The sequence below is a fragment of the Mytilus californianus genome, unplaced genomic scaffold (genome assembly GCF_021869535.1).
Source record: "Mytilus californianus isolate M0D057914Y unplaced genomic scaffold, xbMytCali1.0.p SCAF_5, whole genome shotgun sequence".
Taxonomy (NCBI): Eukaryota; Metazoa; Mollusca; class Bivalvia; order Mytilida; family Mytilidae; genus Mytilus; species Mytilus californianus.
This window is the reverse complement of record NW_026262701.1, coordinates 72,597,670-72,618,445: the sequence shown is the minus strand read 5'-3', so window position 1 is coordinate 72,618,445 and position 20,776 is coordinate 72,597,670. Positions and strand designations below refer to the sequence as shown.

Here is a 20,776-nt window from a genome sequence, read left to right as displayed (position 1 = left end):
TTTTCCTAATAGTTATTATAGGCTCCAAGCCTGGTCAGGAATCAAAAATTGTGTCTATGGGTTTACTATAAACATTGACACAATTTATTTATTGGAGATGGGGCCAATGTCTTTCTGAAGCTTTAAAGTAGAAAAAGGCACAAAATACTCGTGTTTTGAAAATATATATTCAAAATGTAGACTTTGGATTATAGAATGTACTCTTATGAAGATATTTGTTTTACTGATTAGCATTTAAGTTTTTTAAATAGATCAATGTAAATACAAAAAGATGGCCTTTGTTTAATTGTATGATAACGTTGAAATGCAAAGGAAAAATGTGAACCCGGTCCTTTACTAATTATTTATCGTATCAGTATATACCATCACAATGAATTACGTTGCAATTTACAATAATGATTAGAGAAAGAGAATGAAACTTAGTTTCAAATTGATGCTTTGAAAATATCAGCATCAACTGTCGATAGAACCAACATTTATACTAGCGTCTTTGTTTTTAATATACTCATAGTAACAAGTTCAACTCACACACATCAGTTAAACATTCCACTGTTCGAGACATAGACTCGGTCAATAAATTTACAGCAAGGATAGAGAAGGTATATTTTCTATAGGGATTTAAGCCATTCACTGTATATGCCATCAGTTGGTTCGTGTAATCCTGGTGTAATTTTTCTGATTTCATGTTTTTTCCATTTTCAGCATATTGTATATAATATTCCAAGGAGCTATCTTCGTTTACAATATGTTTCCACATCACAATTGCCGTCGTGCTCTTGCATACAACATATTCTAATGATGGTGGTATGGCATTAACTGTCATAAAGATAAAAAAGAACAGTTAATTAAGGAAGACTTCATCTCTATAAAATATGATATGATATTTGTTCGAACAACACGTGATTCTAAAAATATCAGTATAAATTAAATGTTAAATACATTTTCTTTCTATTGACTATTTTTGCGACCTCTGCTGATGTACGCAATCTCAATTTTATAAATAAAGATTATAGCTATAACGGTTGAATTCAATTTTTGACCTATCTAGTGTCAAATTGAAGGATAAAGCTAGGTATATACATTTGTAATCTTATTTGAAAAAAGATGAATTCATGTGTACTATAAATTTAGATGCCATCATTAAAATCTGACTATGTAAACGCCATTTAATCTTAGTTCAGTTATAATTGTTTTTTATACCAAAAAATATTACCAGAAATTAGAAAAGCCGCTAAGTCAACAATGTGTTCAAAGGTTTTAACTTAATTGGTCACTGTGATTAATAAACAACAAAGATCTTTTGCCAGTCACTCTTATCTGTTTATAAAAAAAAAGGTATTAATGTTCCACGGACTTCCTCAGGTTCTAAGAAAAATGCCACAAAACAAAGTTTACACCATTATCACTGTTTTTATATTAAAATTATATCTTAAAAAATCTTGAAAATACCCTATACTTTTAGAAAGATGTTATTTTCATTCGAATGAAAAAAGAATTTCAACATGGATAGTCAACTAGAGGCTATAAAGAGCCTGTGTCGCTCACATCGGTCTATGTGTTGCATATTCAACAAAGGACACTCGCCAACACTGTAGACGTGAATAGAATTCATGACAAAAATCTCTGTTTTGTTGATCTTGTATTGCTGATCATTTAGTCTGTTTAGTTTCTCTCTATCTTCTTTAGTTTTTACTCAAAACACAAAAGAGGGTAAAAAAATCCTCATTTAAGGGCAATTACTCCTATAAAGAGTGACAGTCTGCTACCTATATCAGCAAAATTTGACTTGTTAGTAGATCTTGCCTTGATGATCATTTTTGTGATGTAAATGTCTATTTATCTTTTATAATTTTTTTTATGTAAGACAAAAACCCCCAAAAAATGGTGAAAACAGCATTAAAGGGCAATAATTCCAAGTAGACGTCGAATGATTTCCTCTATATTATCTTAGTTGTAGATCTTGTCTTGCTGGTTTTTAAATTTCTATTTTTAAGATATAAGGCAAAAACGCAAAAAATTGGTGAAAATCATCATCAAAGGGCAATAACTCTAACAAGTTGTCGGCTGACGATTTCGACCATCCGACTTATTTGTAGAACTTGTCTTGCTGATCATTTTTGCAATTGAATGTTTCTCTGTATCTATTATAGTTTTCAAGATAACAGGCAAAAATGAAAACATGGTAAAATTTGTCATTTAGGGCAATAACTCCTATAAGAAGTCGTCTGACAATTTTGACGTATATAGACAATCGGTAGAGCTCAACATTCTGAACATTTTAGCGCCTGTCAGTTTTTCTCTTTTCATAACGGTTTTCAAAATAATAGACAAAATTTGTATTTTATCCCTATAATCTATTTTCAGCCATGGCGGCCATGTTGGTTGGGAAGCGGGGTCATCGGACACATTTGTTATACTAGATACCCCAATAATAATTGTGGCTACGCTTGGTTAAATTTGGCCCAGTTGTTTCAAAGGAGAAGATTTTTGTAAAAGTTAACGGACGACGACGACAACGGACGACGGATGACGACGACGACGGACGACGGACGCCAAGTGATAAGAAAATCTCACTTGGCTCATTTGGCAAGGTGAGCTAAAAATTGAAAATATGAAAATATTTTATACATTGAATTTATTCTACTTTTCAAGATTTGTAATCCCAAAAGTCAATATAAAATGAACATATCTAAAGGTAAGACAGTCAAACTAAAAAAAAAAATTGACATGGGTTCACTTACCTGGGTTAACCTTATGGGCCGCGGGGGGGGGGGGGGGGGGGGGGGGGGGGGGGGTGTTCATGGGCCCCAAGTAATAATATAATATAATGAAGGTTAATAGCACACATACAGTAATAAAGTACTGTTTAAAGAACAAAATAATTGCTTTTGTGTATACCAAGGTCTATAACATGACAAAAAGAAAATAATACTGTTTGAATCCACAAAAGCCGGTATAAAGTTGAAAATGCCTTAAAATGTTTCTTTGGAACACCCTTAAAACAATAGGTCAGGGGTTTCTCCGACCCCGGCTAACCCACTAGGTCTTGGGGGCATTCACCTAATATAAGTATGCTGAAAGTATATGCTATTAATTCCATTTGGCCCAGTAGATTAAGAGGAGAAGATTTTTTGTGAAAGATTACAAGAATTTAAAAAAAAATGTAAAAAAAATGACTTTTAAGGGCAATAACCTCTTAAGAGGTCAATTGACAATTTTGGTGATGTGACTTGTTTGTAGATCTTACTTTACTGAACACATAGAACATTCTTGCTGTTTACAGTTTATCCCTATATATTATAATATTCAAGATAATAACCAAAAACTGCAAAATTTTCTTAAAATTCCCAATTCAGGGGCAGCAACCGAACAACGGATTGTCTGATTTGTCTGAAAATTTCAGGGCAGATAGATCTTGACCTGATGAACAATTTTAACCCGTCAAATTTGCTCTAAATGCTTTGGTTTCAGAGATATAAGCCAAAACCTACATCTTACTCCTATGTTCTATTTTTAGCCATGGCGGCCATCTTGGTTAGCTGGCGAGGTCTTCGGATACATTTTGTAAACTAGATATCCTAAGGATGATTTAAGCCAAGTTTGGTTCAACTTGGCTCAGTAGTTTCAGAGGAGAAGATTTTTGTAAAAGTTAACGGACGACGATGGACGACGACGGACGACGGACGCCAGGTGATGAGAAAAGCTCACTTGACTCTTTGGATCAGGTGAGCTAAAAAGGGACTAAAACACACATGCACACGAAAGGAAAAATGAAAATGAAAAAAAATATTTAGAATAGGACAACAAACAAACAATAAGCTAAAAAAAGTTTGACTTGTTTATATAAAATCATCTTTGAAAAATACTCAAGTTAACAACAAGTGACAGCAGAAACCGGATATTGCTTTGTTAAAAAGACAAGGATTTAACATTACGAGATGAGATATAAAAACGTTATTGTCTTACAATTAGAATTACATTGAGTTACTAACCACAACTTACCTTCTTCGGTGACGAAAAATCTGCGAACAAAAAATCCAGCTGAATTTTTAGCTGTGAAAGTATAATCCCCAAAGTTGCTTATTTGCACACTATCGAAGGCTATGAATGATGAAGTACGGAATCCATTGGTAGTAGTGTTTGATAATAATGTGCTTAAATTGCATGAACCAAAATCCGCCTCAGCCTGGAATCTCCATATTATTTTTGGGGTAGGGTTAGCGGTTATTGTGACTGTTATTAGAAGGATACTGCCTTCTTTTGGACTAATATGTAAGGGTGAATATGGTATGCTATAGTCAGCAAACGGTTTAACTAAAAAGAAAAACAAAAAGAAATTATTGTTTTTACTCAAACACAAAAGAAACAAGTGACATTAAGTTAAGACAAAAATATGACCTGTTTCTGTATTTGAAAAACACAATTACAGGATGTCCCTTTCCATTCAAAATTTTTTTATTGAACAAAAATGTTAACTAGAGGCCTATTCTAACTCTTATCTGATTTACAGCCCCAAACTACGAAATAGAAATTTAAAACAGAACGTAAAGGCAGTGTAGAGATGTTGAGTTTTTGCTATATTTTTGGGAGCAAAATATACACAAATTGAAGAGGAAACAATCGGAATCTCAAGAACTCCTAACGGAGTGAGACAAAGTGCATCAATATGCTTATATCTCTTGGTTTGTATGCAAAAAAGTCACACATTTTCAAAGTATCAACCAGCAGTAAGAGTCAAAGCTAGGAATAAAACAAGAGTGGTTATAATGTCAGATTGGCATAAGTAGAAATGTGGTATATTTGACAGAGTCAAAATGCCACTAACTCCTTGATGTTTTTGTAGGAACACTTACATTGTACGTTTACGTAGAACGTCTTCTGAGTTGTTCTGGTCATTTCAGCCATCCCCGAAGGAGATATAGTGTTCATTACGTAACAAGTGTAGTTGTCACTTGATGTTCTATTGATTTTGTTGATTTTAAGTACAGAACTGTTATATCTGAAGTTTGCATCATTCTGTCTGGTCCACAATATCAATTCACCTACTGGATTAGAATCTACCATTGGAGACACGATTAAGTTGTCTCCTTCTATAATGTCATAGTGGTTGACGATGTTTGTTAGCTGTGGACCATCTGAAAATATTTCAAAGTTTGCCAGTCGTATTTTTCAATAGGATTCACAATTCATAAAGTGAACAAATAATGTGAACAATACAATTTTCACGAATGCAAAACAAAGCATACATCAATCCAAATAAATGTTCAGCTCACGTTTTAGATTAAAAAACCCTTAGCAAAGCAATTAATGTAGTAAGCACATGGTTTTAAATTATTCTTATCAGAAAGCGTAGAAATCAAGTGCAAAATGTATGCACAAATCTCTAAAGGACATAAAAATGAACATCTTACCTAAACAGAATGACACAAACGATATAATAAATGAATTCTGCAGAATAATTGAATATCGTTGTGATATTAACATCCGTCCTGTTGCCAGTGTTTTGAAAATGTAATAGTTTAAATTCAACATATCTGTCTGTACATTCCTGCTAATTAACTTTGAGTGATAAAACAAAGCTTGCAACTCAAGGAACGGTGACATCGGACTGTTTTTATCGGTTTTTTTTTTAACGTTTGTATCTTATATGCTTTCAAATATATTTGTTTGGACCTTCAAACATGAATTCTTCAGCTAACCATAAAAGGGTTATTAAATGTGACCTTGCGAGGACACCAATATCATATTTTTTTTTTACTTATTTGTCAACACACAGCAATTCCTAAAGGTGACATCCAGTTACTAGTTTAAAACTATTGTAAACGCGCACTAAAACTAAATGTTCAACTCCTTAATGCAAGGTTAACCTAAAACTAGTTGGTTTGCTCTCTTTGTGTCCTTTCCGTTCTTATGCTCTCAAATGTTTTATATTTGACTATCCAAACGTTGGATCTCGAACTAATCTGATGAGGAATATTAATAACATATAGCGTCCAGGGTAATCGGTAGAGGAATTTTGGCACATAAACATTTAACATATTGACCTTTTAAGATACTGTCAAAAGGTCAATTATATATAGTATATTCACATTTTGTAAGTACTATTTAATATTGTAAAATAAATAGCTAGTTGTCGAAAAACTGATAATAATTTCTACTAAAAAACTTATGCATCATTTCAAGATCGTTCCTTTTTTCATGTAGCTATTACATTTTGTTTGTCATGTGCCCGTTCATAGGTAAATTCATAAAATGAAATAATATAGATGAAATAATATAGATGAAATAAAACTAGTTTGCAACTTCTTTAAGCTAGGCTGACCTCAAACGCGTTTGATTTTTCCGTTTGTGCTCTATTGGTCTTTTGCCTTCAATAATTTAATATTGTTGGTTCTCGAAACTTTTGATCTAGATCGTACTTGATGAAGGTGATTCCAGAACATGTACCGTACCACACATATATTGGTATTATATAATTTCTCACATGTATTATGTGTGCAGTGTAGCTTTATTACATTATCGTTTCGATGTTAGTAGAAAGCACACATAGATACTTACAATGCACGTCAATCTGCTTAGTTGAAACATTCGACGTTCCTGCTAAATTTGTAGCACTACATGAGTACTGTCCACTGTGAATCTCGTTCACAGTTGATATAGTAATATTTTGACTATTCGCGGTACCACTTGGACTGTTCCATTGGTAAGCAATGATATCTGCAGGGTTGGCATCATCAGTTACACATGCTAACACTACGTTTTGCTGATTTTGGTATAGTATATATGGATTATATTTGGGTTCCATGTGAACATCTGGGAAATCTATAATGTAAGCACGTTTACTTGAAATAAAATCTATTTTATATCAATTCCCTTTTCGAAAAATACCCGGGACTTTACTTTACAAATTTTCCTTTTACCTGTAATATTTTTACAGCTCTGTCGGGCTGCATTAATTCCTTATCCATTTTCATTTTAAGTTCGTGTACCGACTCAACTATGGTATTAGTATTTACGTATTATTTTCAACAATGTATATAATGTTTATTAATGCGAATAATGCGACTCCTTCAGTAACACAATAATAAGAACTCACAATTTGATATCTTGTACATATATCTGTATGTAGCTTTTCCTAAAATCACAATAATTAAACTCGCATTTTTGTTCATCCTTCAAAGATCACAATAATAAATGCATGCAATAATATCTGAATTTACAGTATATAATAAAACAATTTACAAAAATGTAAATAATTTGGTTGTTAATAATCGTTTGACTTAATATTCTTACGGATTAATTCAGAAGACACTGCATATATATTTGACGAAAAAAAAATGTTTGTAGATGAAACAGGCCAAACATTCTCTGGTAACCATTGTAAAAATGCTTTTTTAAAATATGAAACTCACACTGAACATCTACATGGATAGTCATTCTAGATGTTCTATTGATGGCATTGATTCCCGATGGAGTTAGAATATTCATAACATGGTAGGTGTAGTTTGCAGTCGCTTCCTTCTGTATATTATTGATTTTTAGATTTGAAACATGAAATGTAAAATTAGCATCATTATGTCGGGTCCACCAAACAGATAAAGGAGCTGGATTTGCGTCTACAGTAGGATATAACTGGAGATTTGCCCCTTCTACAATGATAATATCAGAGATGTTTTCTATCATTGCTGCATCTGGAAAAAAAAATAAACCCATTAAATTAAAGCATTCTGTTTAGTGAAAGATGCTACTATTTCATTATTCCAGACAACATAATTATCTATAAACGATGTAAACGTAAGAGCAGGATCAGAGTCGATAGCATTTAAATCAGAATTCAAGGCAACACACGACAGTACAACTGAAAACAAAGAAATTCTTCAGTACGACATTATTCAAACATTCACGAAGAATCCACGTGTCTTCTTTTAGCAGAACCCCAATATACAATTCAAACAAACAAAAAGCAGTAGATATGATTACACTATTAATACGTAGAACATAAAAACTAAGTATCGTTATCTATCAAATTCTAATTTTCAAAAGTATTGTCAAAGCGTTAAAATATGTTGAAGGTAATTTGATGAAAACTTTCATTGAATTTAGTTGTAGGTAATCTTATAAGGGAACAATGTCATGTATGTCATAACATGCAAAACCCTGAGAGGCAATTACACCACCACTGTCATTTTTACAACAATGTGTTTACATTATAAGTATCGAATGTTGTACAAGTATAATTACATTATTTTCAAACAATTAAATAATTCTTAATTCGTTTAAATGTCAGGTGCCAGATATTTGTTTTATTTTTACCTCATTGTGCAATTTAATAGTTTTAGAAGTTTCCTTTGAACTGTTTTGTAAGCCATCCAGTTTGTCACATTTTTCAAAAAATCTGAAAAATTCGGATGACATGTCCTGTATTAAAAAAAATTCGAGTTTTGAAATGCTAATCATCTGTATTTATATTCCTTACACATTTTGATTCACATTTCCTTACACTTACACCATCGTTAATTCTGCATCTTAAGTTCATGGCATTATCCATTTTTGTAATAATTGACTTTATTATTGTCGGCGTATATACTCACATTGTACCTTTAACAGTTTAGAGCTTACACTAGAATTGCCTATTTTATTCTCAGCTTTACATCTATATTCTCCGCTATGTTTACTCGAAACATTTGCTACGATAATGGTTTGATCAGATGCAATACCAATACGATTAGTCCAATGAAATGTTATACCATCTGCAGGATTTGCATCATCTACTACGCATGTCAATGTTACGTTTTGTTGTCTTGCATACAATATATAGGGATTATAATCAGGATCAATGTGTACTGTAGGAACATCTGTAATACAAATCATGAAATATATACAGTTCGAGAGATAGGTCTTATGATCAAAACGAATCCTCAAAGGATAACAAGACAGACTTGATATTTATTAAAATTTCCTTCTTATGTATTGGCACATGGTAATTGTAGGGTTTCGAAGTGTACTTTGAATGTCTAACTTATTTCCTAAGCAGTGATTATGGTGTCTTACATGTACGATACTGTAGTGAATCTTGTACGATGGTGTAGAATATAAAATTGAGAATGGAAATGGGGAATGTATGAAAGAGACAACAACCCGACCAAAGAGCAGAACACAGCCGAAGGCCACCAATGGGTCTTCAACACAGCGAGAAAATCCCGTAACCGGAGGCGGGCTTAAACATATTTGTGATGGAGTTCTTAAATAATAGAACATCTGGTGGTCATTAGCCTTAAATAATGTTAAATACAGTCAGTATCAACGACCTTACAGACTATATCTACTATAAATAAGTTTCATTGAACTCATGTTGTTTCTCCTAGCTTCTTGTCTAACACAGTCTTATACTTTTAAGTAACCTAATGTTGTATTTCAAGCTAATAGGCTAGCGCTGAGGTCGGTACATATGCATATTGTGTCGCTGAAATTCTTCGTAGCCTGTCATTGTCGGTATATTTAAGTCTACAATAATGATGTAGGCAAACAAACTGTGTATGAACAGAAAACAAATATACGTAAGCACCAAATTCATAAAATTTTATTTTCATTTTCGTTATATAAAATTTTGGTTGCAATTGTCGTATACTTTCTTTGTATATATTTGTATAAAAAAAGGTTTAGAATAACAGAAAACATTGTCACATAGGTGCTTTGAAGAGTATTAATTAGATGGAAAAAAATTAGCCTCTATTCTACAAAGAAGTTCAAAGAAAGCATCATGTCTTTGTTTATTATCTTGTGAGCAAATGAAGCGCACAAAATTGATTTGGATACGGCACGGATAGTAAGTCACCCAGAGTAATAACAAAATAAACTTTTTTAAGGAATTCTTGTTGAGTAGGAACGTTCTAAGAAATGCAAATGTTTATAATCTTCGGGTGTTAAATCATAGCTTCTTTTTTTAATACAATTCTACTAATACACATGTTATAGCACTAACAATTAACAAAAACAAAACATGGTATATAGAGGGAAATGATCAGCTAACTGCCTTGCAAGCATACAGATTTATATTGTTTATAAAAATTACAATTTTATGTACACAAGAAAAACACAGTTGAACCTTATTTTACAAGTTAAAGTTTAATGGGAGTTTTAAAATAAACGTACGATTTCAATATCATCAGTGTTCTACTATCTTTTATGCCGTATGTCTATATCCGTATCTTTAGAGTTCCTCTATGTTTCAAGAATCTTTCCTAAAGATCTACTTACATTCAATGTTGAGAGTAGCAGATGAAGAGTTCATCGCTGTGAACGAATCGTTCGCACTACAAAACAGAATTTTATTATAGTCTTCTTTCTTTGTCAGGTAAATAATTGTAGAAACTACTGTGTTTTCCGTTGGGTTAAAGGTTGTTACAGTACCATTCAACTTCGATCCACTTATGTACCATTCTATCGATGATCTAGGAATGCTTTTCGATGTACATTTAAAGTTAACGGATGTCCCATCTTCAATATTACGTATTCCATTGGGATCCATTTCTGGAGAAGTTAGCATCTCTACAAAAATAATCTATTTTGAACAAACATTGTATTTTAAATTGAAAGATTATTTTCAGATCACGAATATATTTGTATGACCGAAATTACGATGGAGATTGAACTTTCATGATAAAAAAATAATCTTTTATATAGTTCCGGGTTTCTGTAAAAAATATGTAATATACTCAAATAAACGCATTGGATTTTCTCTCTCGCTCATTCTCATGTTTTAATCAACGCCTAATTAATGTTTAATGACGATTCATTTAAAACTGTATCTCCACTTACTTCTGTTAGATTAAAATTAATGTACATAACAGACTACAATTGAATGTTAAGATTGACATTTTTTCAATGATTATATTTGATTTGGAACAATATCTGAAAATTTTGAGATTTTATGAAATTATCTTTTCTCCGTGGTAACAGTAATTTAAAGTATTAAAGACATAACATTGATGTTTATAAGCACTTGTCGTCGTCGATATTCTACATATAATGATAGTTAAGGGTGTAATTTGAATTTCTACGTTAAACATTTATACATGAACCTTAATTGAACTGGACCGTTATGGTGTCACAGAATACCTGACTAGGTATTCCCTTGGTCATAGGGATACTGATAGCCTTTATAGAATTTTCACCACTTTCTAACACTTAACAAAAGCCAACATACACAGTTTACTAAAGTACTTTCATTCTAATATACAAAACAATATCTAAATATATATGATAACCATTTACATTTTCTGCTATTTTTATAAAACTAAGGCCAAATAATGCTTTTAGGTCTTTTATCATACAGTGCATGAATATAAAATACTCAAACATTCTCAAAAATTAGTTTTCACCTGTATGTAAAATAATTTCATATTTTCTACACCTGATTCATTCCTCAGCTTGGAAAAATATGTTTAGTAAATGCAGTATTTTGTATCCAATACAGTATTCAAATACATTGACCTTAGTAGGGTACACAAAAGAACAACCTAGTTCCCGGAATGTAAATACTACCGTGCTACCTCAACAAAGACACAACAAACTTGTCATGAAACCTATGACGCATAGACTTCTTACTAGGAAGCATGTTACAATATACTAGTCTGTACTTATTTCTGACAAAAAAAAATTATACACTACCCCTGCTATCAAATATTTACTTACTTTTCATCTTACCATTTTAACTTGAAGAGTGAACAAACACCAAATACATAATGTTTCAAATCAGCACAGAAGTTAAATGTGGTGATTCAGCATGAAATATTGGCTTGCTAGCTCTATTTCTAGTTAATCTGACTTAAAGAAAAAGTATATAGAATTAAGTCCATTCCACATTTTACAGCATGCCTTACATTACTTTAAACATTTCCAGGTTATGTAGGCAACATAACAAGATTCTTTAGAAGGCAGTAGACTATCATTTTAAAATCTTTTGACAATACATATACTAGAATATATCTCTAAGTTGACGGTTTTCCTCTTTCTCATGTATGCATTAAGTTAAATCATGTCCCCTACATAATCAATTTACCATTTATGTGCTTTAGATGGTCAGAAAATTGAAAAAAAATCATGACATTTGCAAAGAAAGTAAATGTACTCTCTAATTAATCTGACATAAAATGGTTATCACATTCTTTGTACAAAAACATGTGTCTTATCTATGTAAAGAGGTCCTTAATTCTATCTCTTTTTCAGCTTAGTATGGGACTAATTGAATAAGTAAGGACCCCTTAACCAACTAAAGGTAAAAAGAAGCTCATAAAAGTGTCATGTTACCACAGAACTACAAGCTAACCCTGCAGAAATCTAGTTTAGCTGTAGTGTGTGAAAGAAAACAATAAAATTATAATTACACAGTTAACTGAATCCAAAGTACTTTTATTTTAATGTTCAGAAATTAATTTGAATGTGTATGATGACCGTTTACTTTTTCGGCTATCTTTTATAAACCTTAGGCCACTAGTAAGTTACAAAAAATTCTCAAAAAATTCATTTTCACCTGTATGTAAAATTATTGCATAGTTTTCTACACCTGATTCTCCCCTTAGCTTGGGAAAATATGTTCAGCAGATGCTGTTTTATTTGTCCAATCACATTGTTCAGATACATTGACCTAAGGAGGGGAAAAAGAACCACCTAGTTCCCGGAAAGTAAATACTACCATGCCACATTAAAAACGATAAAAACTACATGGGTAATAAGAACATGTGTTTGTACGCATTAAAAATATATGTGAACCCTAAAATAGTGTACTTGTGAGTCATCCTCGACAAGTCTTATTTGATGTTCTCTCGATTGCGCTGAGTGTAGAGGGTAATTTAGGGCCGGTGTACAAGATATCTGTTTGTTTAGAGAAGTATTTAGAGTGGAAGTTTCTTTTGTTTTTGGTTTAATTCAGGTGTAACGCATTTTATTAACTCAAATATTGTATTACGCTTATTTTTTGAACATTGAATCAACCAATTATGTCTGCCTAGAAATAACTGTCACCTCTTCTACCATTATGAAGAATGAAGATAAGTAATTAGCAACTGTGTATAACGCTTGGTTTGGCCACGGTCTAAAAGTTTATCGCCTATTAAGTTGAATATGAAGAATATGAATGCAGGTTTAGATAAGTAACATTTTACATATATGAAATAAATATGCCTATCATATCAATGAAATAAACCCGGCCCCTTATAAATTTGGTTCGGCCAAAGTGTTTTTTTATTTTTTATTTTTACCTTTACCTGGAACACTCCAACCCAAACAACTTAAGCTTAGGGTGTATAAAACTTACCTCTAATTTTGACAGTTGTAGTGATAAGTTCTCCTTGGTCAGGTCTACAAGCTATAGTTTTATTATGATACGATGAATTAATGTATCGAATTATAATGCTGACTGGTTGACCAACATAGCACGGTATAGCAGTATATTTGTCCGCACCGAGTTGTGAGTCTATAAAAAATGGCCTGCAAATTGTTCTGTTGCTCTGATATATAACTCTTGCAAAGTTGTCTTCCATTAGTCCATAATCATAGAAGTACGTGAAATTCCAATGATTACTAGTGGTAAATTTGAATGTTACATTACTGCCACTTATTAAATACGCTATGGGTCCTGGCGACAAAGAATTCTGAGATGAAATAACTGAAAATAAGTACATTACAAAGATTAAGACTTTTTGAAATGACCCTGCAGTGAGAGATTTCTTTATTTTTTACGACTACTATACCAAACTGGTTGACCAATACGATGTACATATGTTCAGCGCATGTTTTTTGCACGGTCTTAGATCAAAATATGGCTTCTATGACTATTATTCGGAACTATTCGAGTGTATCATAAGTCATGCTGTAAATAGCCAAGTAGAGAATAAAAAATATCCCCTGTAACATACAACCCAATACTGTTTCCAATAAAACCAGTACGTAAATACACAAACGGCAAAAGTGTTCTTCTAAACAAAGACAGATGTAAGGTAACCGTTTTTTTCCGACATTGAATGTACAATTGCACATCCCAACAAGAAGCTTAAAACAAGCAATGACAATCAGACGTATCAAAACTTCTGTCTGTTAATAAACTAACATTAAATACCATGCAATAATGAAAAAATCATGTCAAACAGAGGCCGTATATATTGTCTACATGGACTATCTTAGTTAACAGGAAAATCTTCTTTACGATATCATAGAACGTTTTCCGTTTGCAATATGTCAATACCTCTGCGAATTTTTCAGCTTGGCGCTTGGACACTTCTATATATATGCTTTTCAAATAAACGTCTTTCCTTTGACAATATTTTTACCAATTATTTCTTAGTGTTGTAACCTTGTTCTGTACTTAGAATTCATTGCAAGGTGGTACAATGAAATAGTTCGAAGGTGTTGGGGACTGGAAAATAGTACCATCTAAGAGTTTTTGTTAAGATTCATGTCAGGATTGTAATGGTGTGTAAGGAAGAGATCGGATATTAATTTTTTGGATGTGTTCACATAGTCATATAAAAGATGTTACATATGCTAACCCGATTTTCTTTCGTTTGAAATACTTGCATATTTACAAACAATGCATATACGAATTTTATCTAATACAATTGTTTTTGAAGAGGTCGAATGATTCTTCAACAAGTCATTTTGACGCTAAGCAGTGAATTAAAAACTGCTACGAAATGAAACGTATAGTTACAATAAAAAATTCCGGTAATCACAATAAAGAAATACAGCATCTAGAATAGCTTTTATCCTTTATATACAAAAGAAAAAATTTTATACATGTAATTCCTTAACGGACATATACTTTTTACGCGACGTCTGTCATACAAGTGAGAGGTTTAGCTAGCTATAAAACCAGGTTTAATCCGCCATTTTCTACATAAGGAAATGCCTGTACCAAGTCAGGAATATGACAGATGTTTTCAATTCGTTTGATATGTTTGAGCTTTTGATTTTGCAATTTGATTAGGGACGTTTTGAATTTTCCTTGGTATTTTTTGTTATTTTACTTTTTGCTATTATTTTAATATTTGAAATATTTTAGGAATTACTTGTGGTTTGTATTTAAACGATATGTTGACAGTTAATCTATCCATAAATAAATTTTATCTTGTTTCTGGATTAACTCGACAGGTGCACTAAACATATGCTAAATTACTTTCCTTTACAACGACCTTGAAAGGCAGGTAATTATCGATTTTACACTCTATTGATTTTAATACCTTATACTTTCCTATTTGAAGCGTGACGCAATTCTTGACTTAATGTATTGTTATCTTTTTATATCAAACATTTTTGCATTGCCATATACATCTTTTTCTGCATATTAACAATTTCATACAGGAAAATATCGCTACTCCACATAGGACACTGTTTTCTCGATTCACACCTTCCATAGACTCTGCTTAGGTCAAGTAATTTTTGCAGTTTAAAATAATAATCATGATGATAACGCGAATGTTATAATCGATCTAACAAAGGTTTATTGGTTTATTTTGTAAATAAAAGTACTAAAACGGAAAGTCCCTTATGAAATGGCAAAATCGAAAGCTCAAACACATCAAACGAATGGAAACCAACTGTCATATTCCTAACTTGGTACATGCATTTCCTTATGTAGAAATGGTGGATTAAACCTGGTTTTATAGTTAGCTAAACCTCTCACTGTTATGACAGTCGCATAAATTATATTATATTGACAACAATGTGTGAATAAAACAAACAGACATAAAAGGTAAAATGTCATAAACAGTCAACTTTGTGTTATAATCGTAATCACTATAAAAAAAATAAAAACATGTCAACGAAGAAAAAAAACCAGCTTATAGACAATGCACATAAGCAAAAAAACAAGAATACAAAAATCGACCATAGCACAATAACAAAATGACGGGATGTATAAGTACCGAGCTACGCCAAGAGGATATAACCAAAAATGGACTAAACAGTAAAGGTTAATAATTTACAAAGACAAATAAAAGAACACTACAACACGTAATTAAGATGATAAACAATGTCAGTACCTAGAATCTATACTTCAAGACCATCATGTATTATTTGTGAAGTTGATACGGAATATTTATCAACAAGGTCTTGGTATCTTCCGATGAACTTTTTTAGAAGAAGGACGAGACGTTCTTTGACATTACCCTGGTTCATCAATTTCTTGATCAGACACTGGTGACGTTTTATAAAGTCTTAGTAGCAGCTGCAAGCTCTTGAATACCGAATGAGTTAGGAAATGTATATCCATATGCAGGTGAAGTTGGTACATTGCTATGGTGGGGAAATTGATGATTTGAAAATTAAAATCGTCTTTTTTGTAATAGATTCTAGTACTGAGATAACCGCTTATGTCAAATTCGAGGTATAGGTCTAAAAATGAGGCGGAGGAAGCCGTGTCTGTTGTTTCTTTAATTACTAGTTCTAGAGGATATATTAATCAATGTACCGTTGTTTGTACGGAATTTTGTGAAACTTAGGTATCCAATACAAATAAGGTAAGTCCTCAGATTTGTTGTTCAATGTAATGTTGAGATGATAAACATTTCAAGGCTTCTTTGTCTCAGAAAACGGACTTTGATCAATCATTCACACAGTTTTTCAAATTATGAATTCGACTTTTTATCAAAGACCTGATTGTTTTGACCCATTCTGACAAAGTGTCCAGTTAAACTTCTTCTCGTTTAGCCCATGCTCTGGCGTAGTCCTCAATGGAATCGATAATTATTTTGAAATTTATGTTCATAACTGAAGGAAATTATTTTACTGACGCCATCACTAGTTGGTTTGCCGTTATGGAATATCTGTTTTACAGATAACGAAGAATATGTTCCAATTGTCGTAACCACAATCCCGTCCTGTTTTCTTGAGAGCGTGACCTATCGAATTAGACTTGTTGCCCGGTTTATACTTACATGAGCAACACGAAGGTGCGACATGTGGAGCAAGATATGATATTTCAATCCTTTATGGGTTGATTTAAAATACATATATAAGTAAGCAATGAATGTGGTTGTTAAATTTGATAGATGCTTTTTGTGCTTCTTTGTTAAATGTTTGTTTGTTTTGAGATTATGACACAGTGATGACTGCTGTACCCTAATTTTAACAATGTTACCTATTATGTCTGTTTTGTTCACGCATCGTTGTAAATATAATGGAATTTGATGCGACTGTCATACAAGTGAGAGGTTTAGCGCAATAAAACCAGGTTCAATCCACCATTTTCTACATATGAAAATGCCTTTACCAAGTCAGGAATATGACAGTTGTTGTCCATTCGTTTGATGTGTTTTATCATTTGATTTTGCCATTTGATTAGGAACTTTCCGTTTTGAATTTTCCTCGGAGTTCAGTATTTTTGTGATTTTACTTTTTACCCTTCTGGAACTCCTGAGATCACCCCAGAGTTTTTTTTAGGTATTCTTCTCAATCAAGGTCCTGCAATGATTGCTTATAGCTAAATACTTTAGGTGCAATGGTTTTGGTGTAACTGTAGGATACAATAGGAACAGACTGATTTTGAAAATAAAGTGGAATATTAGATGTTACCTCCTTGTGATGGAGAACGTTGCTAATGTTGATTGCATCAATTCCTTATTAGAAAACTGAACTGGAAGGAATTTCCTCTTTTCGTCAGGTACAGATGATTAATCACCCAGTTCATTTATTAGATTTTAGTTTGGGTCAACTAAATTTATACGATATATTTGGTTTACAGTTTGATTTAGAAGAAACACCGACATAGCTAGATAATACAATTAATTATCTAATTACTACCACAATTTTATATTAATTAGTATTGTAATTTTCATTGTTATTAATAAATATTATATGAGTATTACAAACCTAATCTTGAATTCTATCCTAATTCTATCATATTTTGGGGAAATTTTTAGAAATTCAAATGTGACGTCACTTTGTGCGTTGATCTCTTTGGCTAACTCGGCTGTGAATTTTTATGTGCTGGTTTATGTTGTTTTATGTATCCGTTTTTATTCTGTAGTTAGTCCCCACTTCGGTGTTATCATGTATATCTATTATATAGTCATTTTTATAAATTTACTGTTTGCAAAAGTATGAATTATTCTAAATAATAAGGATGTTCTTATCCCCGACAGAAAACCTTAGCCGTATTTGGCACAACTTTTTGGAACTTTTGGTCCTCAATGCTCTTCATCTTTGTGCTTGTTTTGGCATTCGAACTTTTTTGATCTGAGCGTCACTGATTAGTCTTGTGTGGACGAAACGCGCGTCTCGCGTATTAAATTTTAAACCTGGTACCTTTTGTTAGCTATTATTCGTATGTTTCTCTGTCCTATATGTTCTCCCATTTATTTTTATTGTAGTCCTGTCATGTAATGTTGTCATTTTAATGTTATATTTAACATTGACATAAAAGCAGGAGGTTTGGCTAGCCACAAAACCAGGTTCAACCCACCATTTTTTTCTTAAAATGTCCTGTACCAAGTCAGGAAAATGGCCATTGTTATATTATAGTTCGTTTCTGTGTGTGTTACATTTTAATGTTATGTTTCTGTTGTGTCGTAGGTATCCTCTTAAATTTGATGAGTTTCCCTCAGTTTTAGTTTGTAACCCGGATTTGTTTTTTTCTCAATCGATTTATGAATTTCGAACAGCGGTATACTACTGTTGCCTTTATTTTGCAATCTTATTCGTTTGAAAAGACGGAAAAGAGATACATAAAAAATTATGCTGACCAGCCTGTATATTGGAGAACATGTATTTATGCATCCCATGTCAAGTGCATAATCTATCAAACAGGTAGTAAAAAACAAGTTATAATTTAATGTAACTCTAGCGGATGATGAAGATGTCATCAAAGCTCCAAGAGGGCGATCGAGACTTGGAACACTATTTTAAAAGTCTGTTTGGTATTTACCGGTCGTTTATAGTGTTTGTCATGAAAAAAAAACCTCTCTTTTCATTTCAAATTCTCACATTCGGTAATTAAGGTGTACGGTTAAAAGAATTCAAACACTCATTCGATTCATTAATATGATCAAGTCTAAGGGCAAGATATGCGGAACAGAATAAAAGAGGACGTGGATTCTCTTTCTGAATAGTTAAAGCTTTGATGTCATTGATAAATATGAGAATTCAAACAAATATTATTGGGGTTGTGCGCCTTTATTCTTCATAATCTTTTAATACTCAAATGATTTGTTTAAGGAACGTTCTAAAAAAAGGTTTTGTTTATAAGCGAGAATGGATATTACCGAGTTTTCATCAAAGAGCGCAAATAATGATTATGAATAGTCAAGCAGGTCCCCCCCCCCCCTCCACAAGACAAAAGACAACAAAACACAAATGTTCTGCCCCAATAATAATTAACTTTGAATCATAATGAAAAAGTATATAGCTACATACCAGTTATAAACAAATATAACGAAATACAACGCAATGTATTGCAAGTCCCACTTACTTCCATTATAGCGAAATAAACCTGATTAAACTTCCCTGTGGCAGTACAGCGGGAAATGACCTATATAAAATAGAAACTATGGGTGGCAATGTATATACTACATATGTATATTATATCAAAAGAAGAGGTTTTTTATTGTAAATTATGATATATGTCTGTGGAGCATTTACGGTTAAAAAGAGGAGGAAGAGAACCTTTAATATTACATTAAAAATACAAATGTTGAATGACATGGATTATGGTTACAACATTGATTTTTTTTTTTAATTTTGCCAATGCTGTTTTTTCATTTACATCATTTTTTTACTTAAATTATATTCCTTTTTTGTTGCGACCGTCGGTTTGGCTTCACGGAATGTATAAATACGATGAAAACTGAAATTACTTATTCAAATTCTTATTTAAAACTGATCTTTCGGAAGGTGTTACAGCTGTAAGGCCGTAGATATGGTCAAAAATCGAAGTAAGGTCATTGGTCTATGATCATCCATGCTAGATCTATTTTCAGAGACACATGTGACGCTAAGCATCTATCTAAATGATATGACAAATCTGTTGTTTTTGCTTAGACAAAGTCCTGATATGTATTGTTTGTGTTAACTACATAACATATTAAAATAAGAAGATGTGGTATGATTGCCAATGAGACAACTCTCCACAAGAGACCAAATGATAAGAAATTAAAAACTATGTAATTGCTTGATAACTGACTTTGAAACACGTAAGGAAATCATAATAGGATATGAAAAAAGACAGATTGAAAGAAATCTAATTTTGATTGGAAAGAAATTTACATAAATGTCTACATAAGAAAATGCCTGTACCAAGCCAGTCATATAACCGTTGTTGTCCATTCGTTTGATGTGTTTGGTGTTTGTGCTTTTGATTTTGCCATTTGATTAGGGACTTTCCGTTTTGAATTTTCCTCGGAGTTCAGTATTTTTGTGATTTAACTTTTTAATCTAAAAAAATGGTATTGTAGATACACATTTCTTGTTCTAGTATGGAACATTTCATGCTCTGGTTCTAAAATAATGTTATATTACTGAAACTGACATTTAGATTTTGATTTGCATTGTCAATATGTTTGAAATGTTTACATTCTCCTGCGAATCAACTGTGCTCCTCTTCTCGTCGACATTATCGTTTAGTCATTTGATTAAAAAACTCTAAGGCCTCCATAAGTCCATGTGCATGTCCCAAGCCAAGAACCTGGTATGTTGTGTGTCTGAAGTAATATCTTCACTAGTTTTAATTTGTAGAGAATTTGTTTTGGATGGAAGAATTTTGATAATCTACTTCTAATTAACTCAC

General features: G+C 32.3%; 1 protein-coding gene across 2 annotated transcripts in view; it reads right to left on the bottom strand.

Moving 5' to 3' along the window:
* LOC127703022 (B-cell receptor CD22-like) overlaps positions 1-19,506 on the bottom strand; it is a 42,604-nt gene extending 23,098 nt beyond the window's left edge. The window contains exons 1-10 of one of the 2 annotated variants that reach the window (XM_052207405.1): positions 19,463-19,506; positions 13,316-13,666; positions 11,695-11,826; positions 10,258-10,548; positions 8,592-8,855; positions 7,413-7,691; positions 6,559-6,822; positions 4,854-5,135; positions 4,003-4,314; positions 529-816 (exon numbers count right to left, since the gene is read on the bottom strand). In XM_052207405.1, coding sequence (XP_052063365.1) covers positions 529-816; positions 4,003-4,314; positions 4,854-5,135; positions 6,559-6,822; positions 7,413-7,691; positions 8,592-8,855; positions 10,258-10,548; positions 11,695-11,701 — 1,987 coding nt within the window. In that variant the 5' untranslated portion in view covers positions 11,702-11,826; positions 13,316-13,666; positions 19,463-19,506. The remainder of the gene's footprint in view (positions 1-528; positions 817-4,002; positions 4,315-4,853; positions 5,136-6,558; positions 6,823-7,412; positions 7,692-8,591; positions 8,856-10,257; positions 10,549-11,694; positions 11,827-13,315; positions 13,667-19,462) is intronic. The other variant, XM_052207404.1, reaches the window with a different exon arrangement.
* Between the last annotated feature and the right edge of the window lie 1,270 nt (positions 19,507-20,776).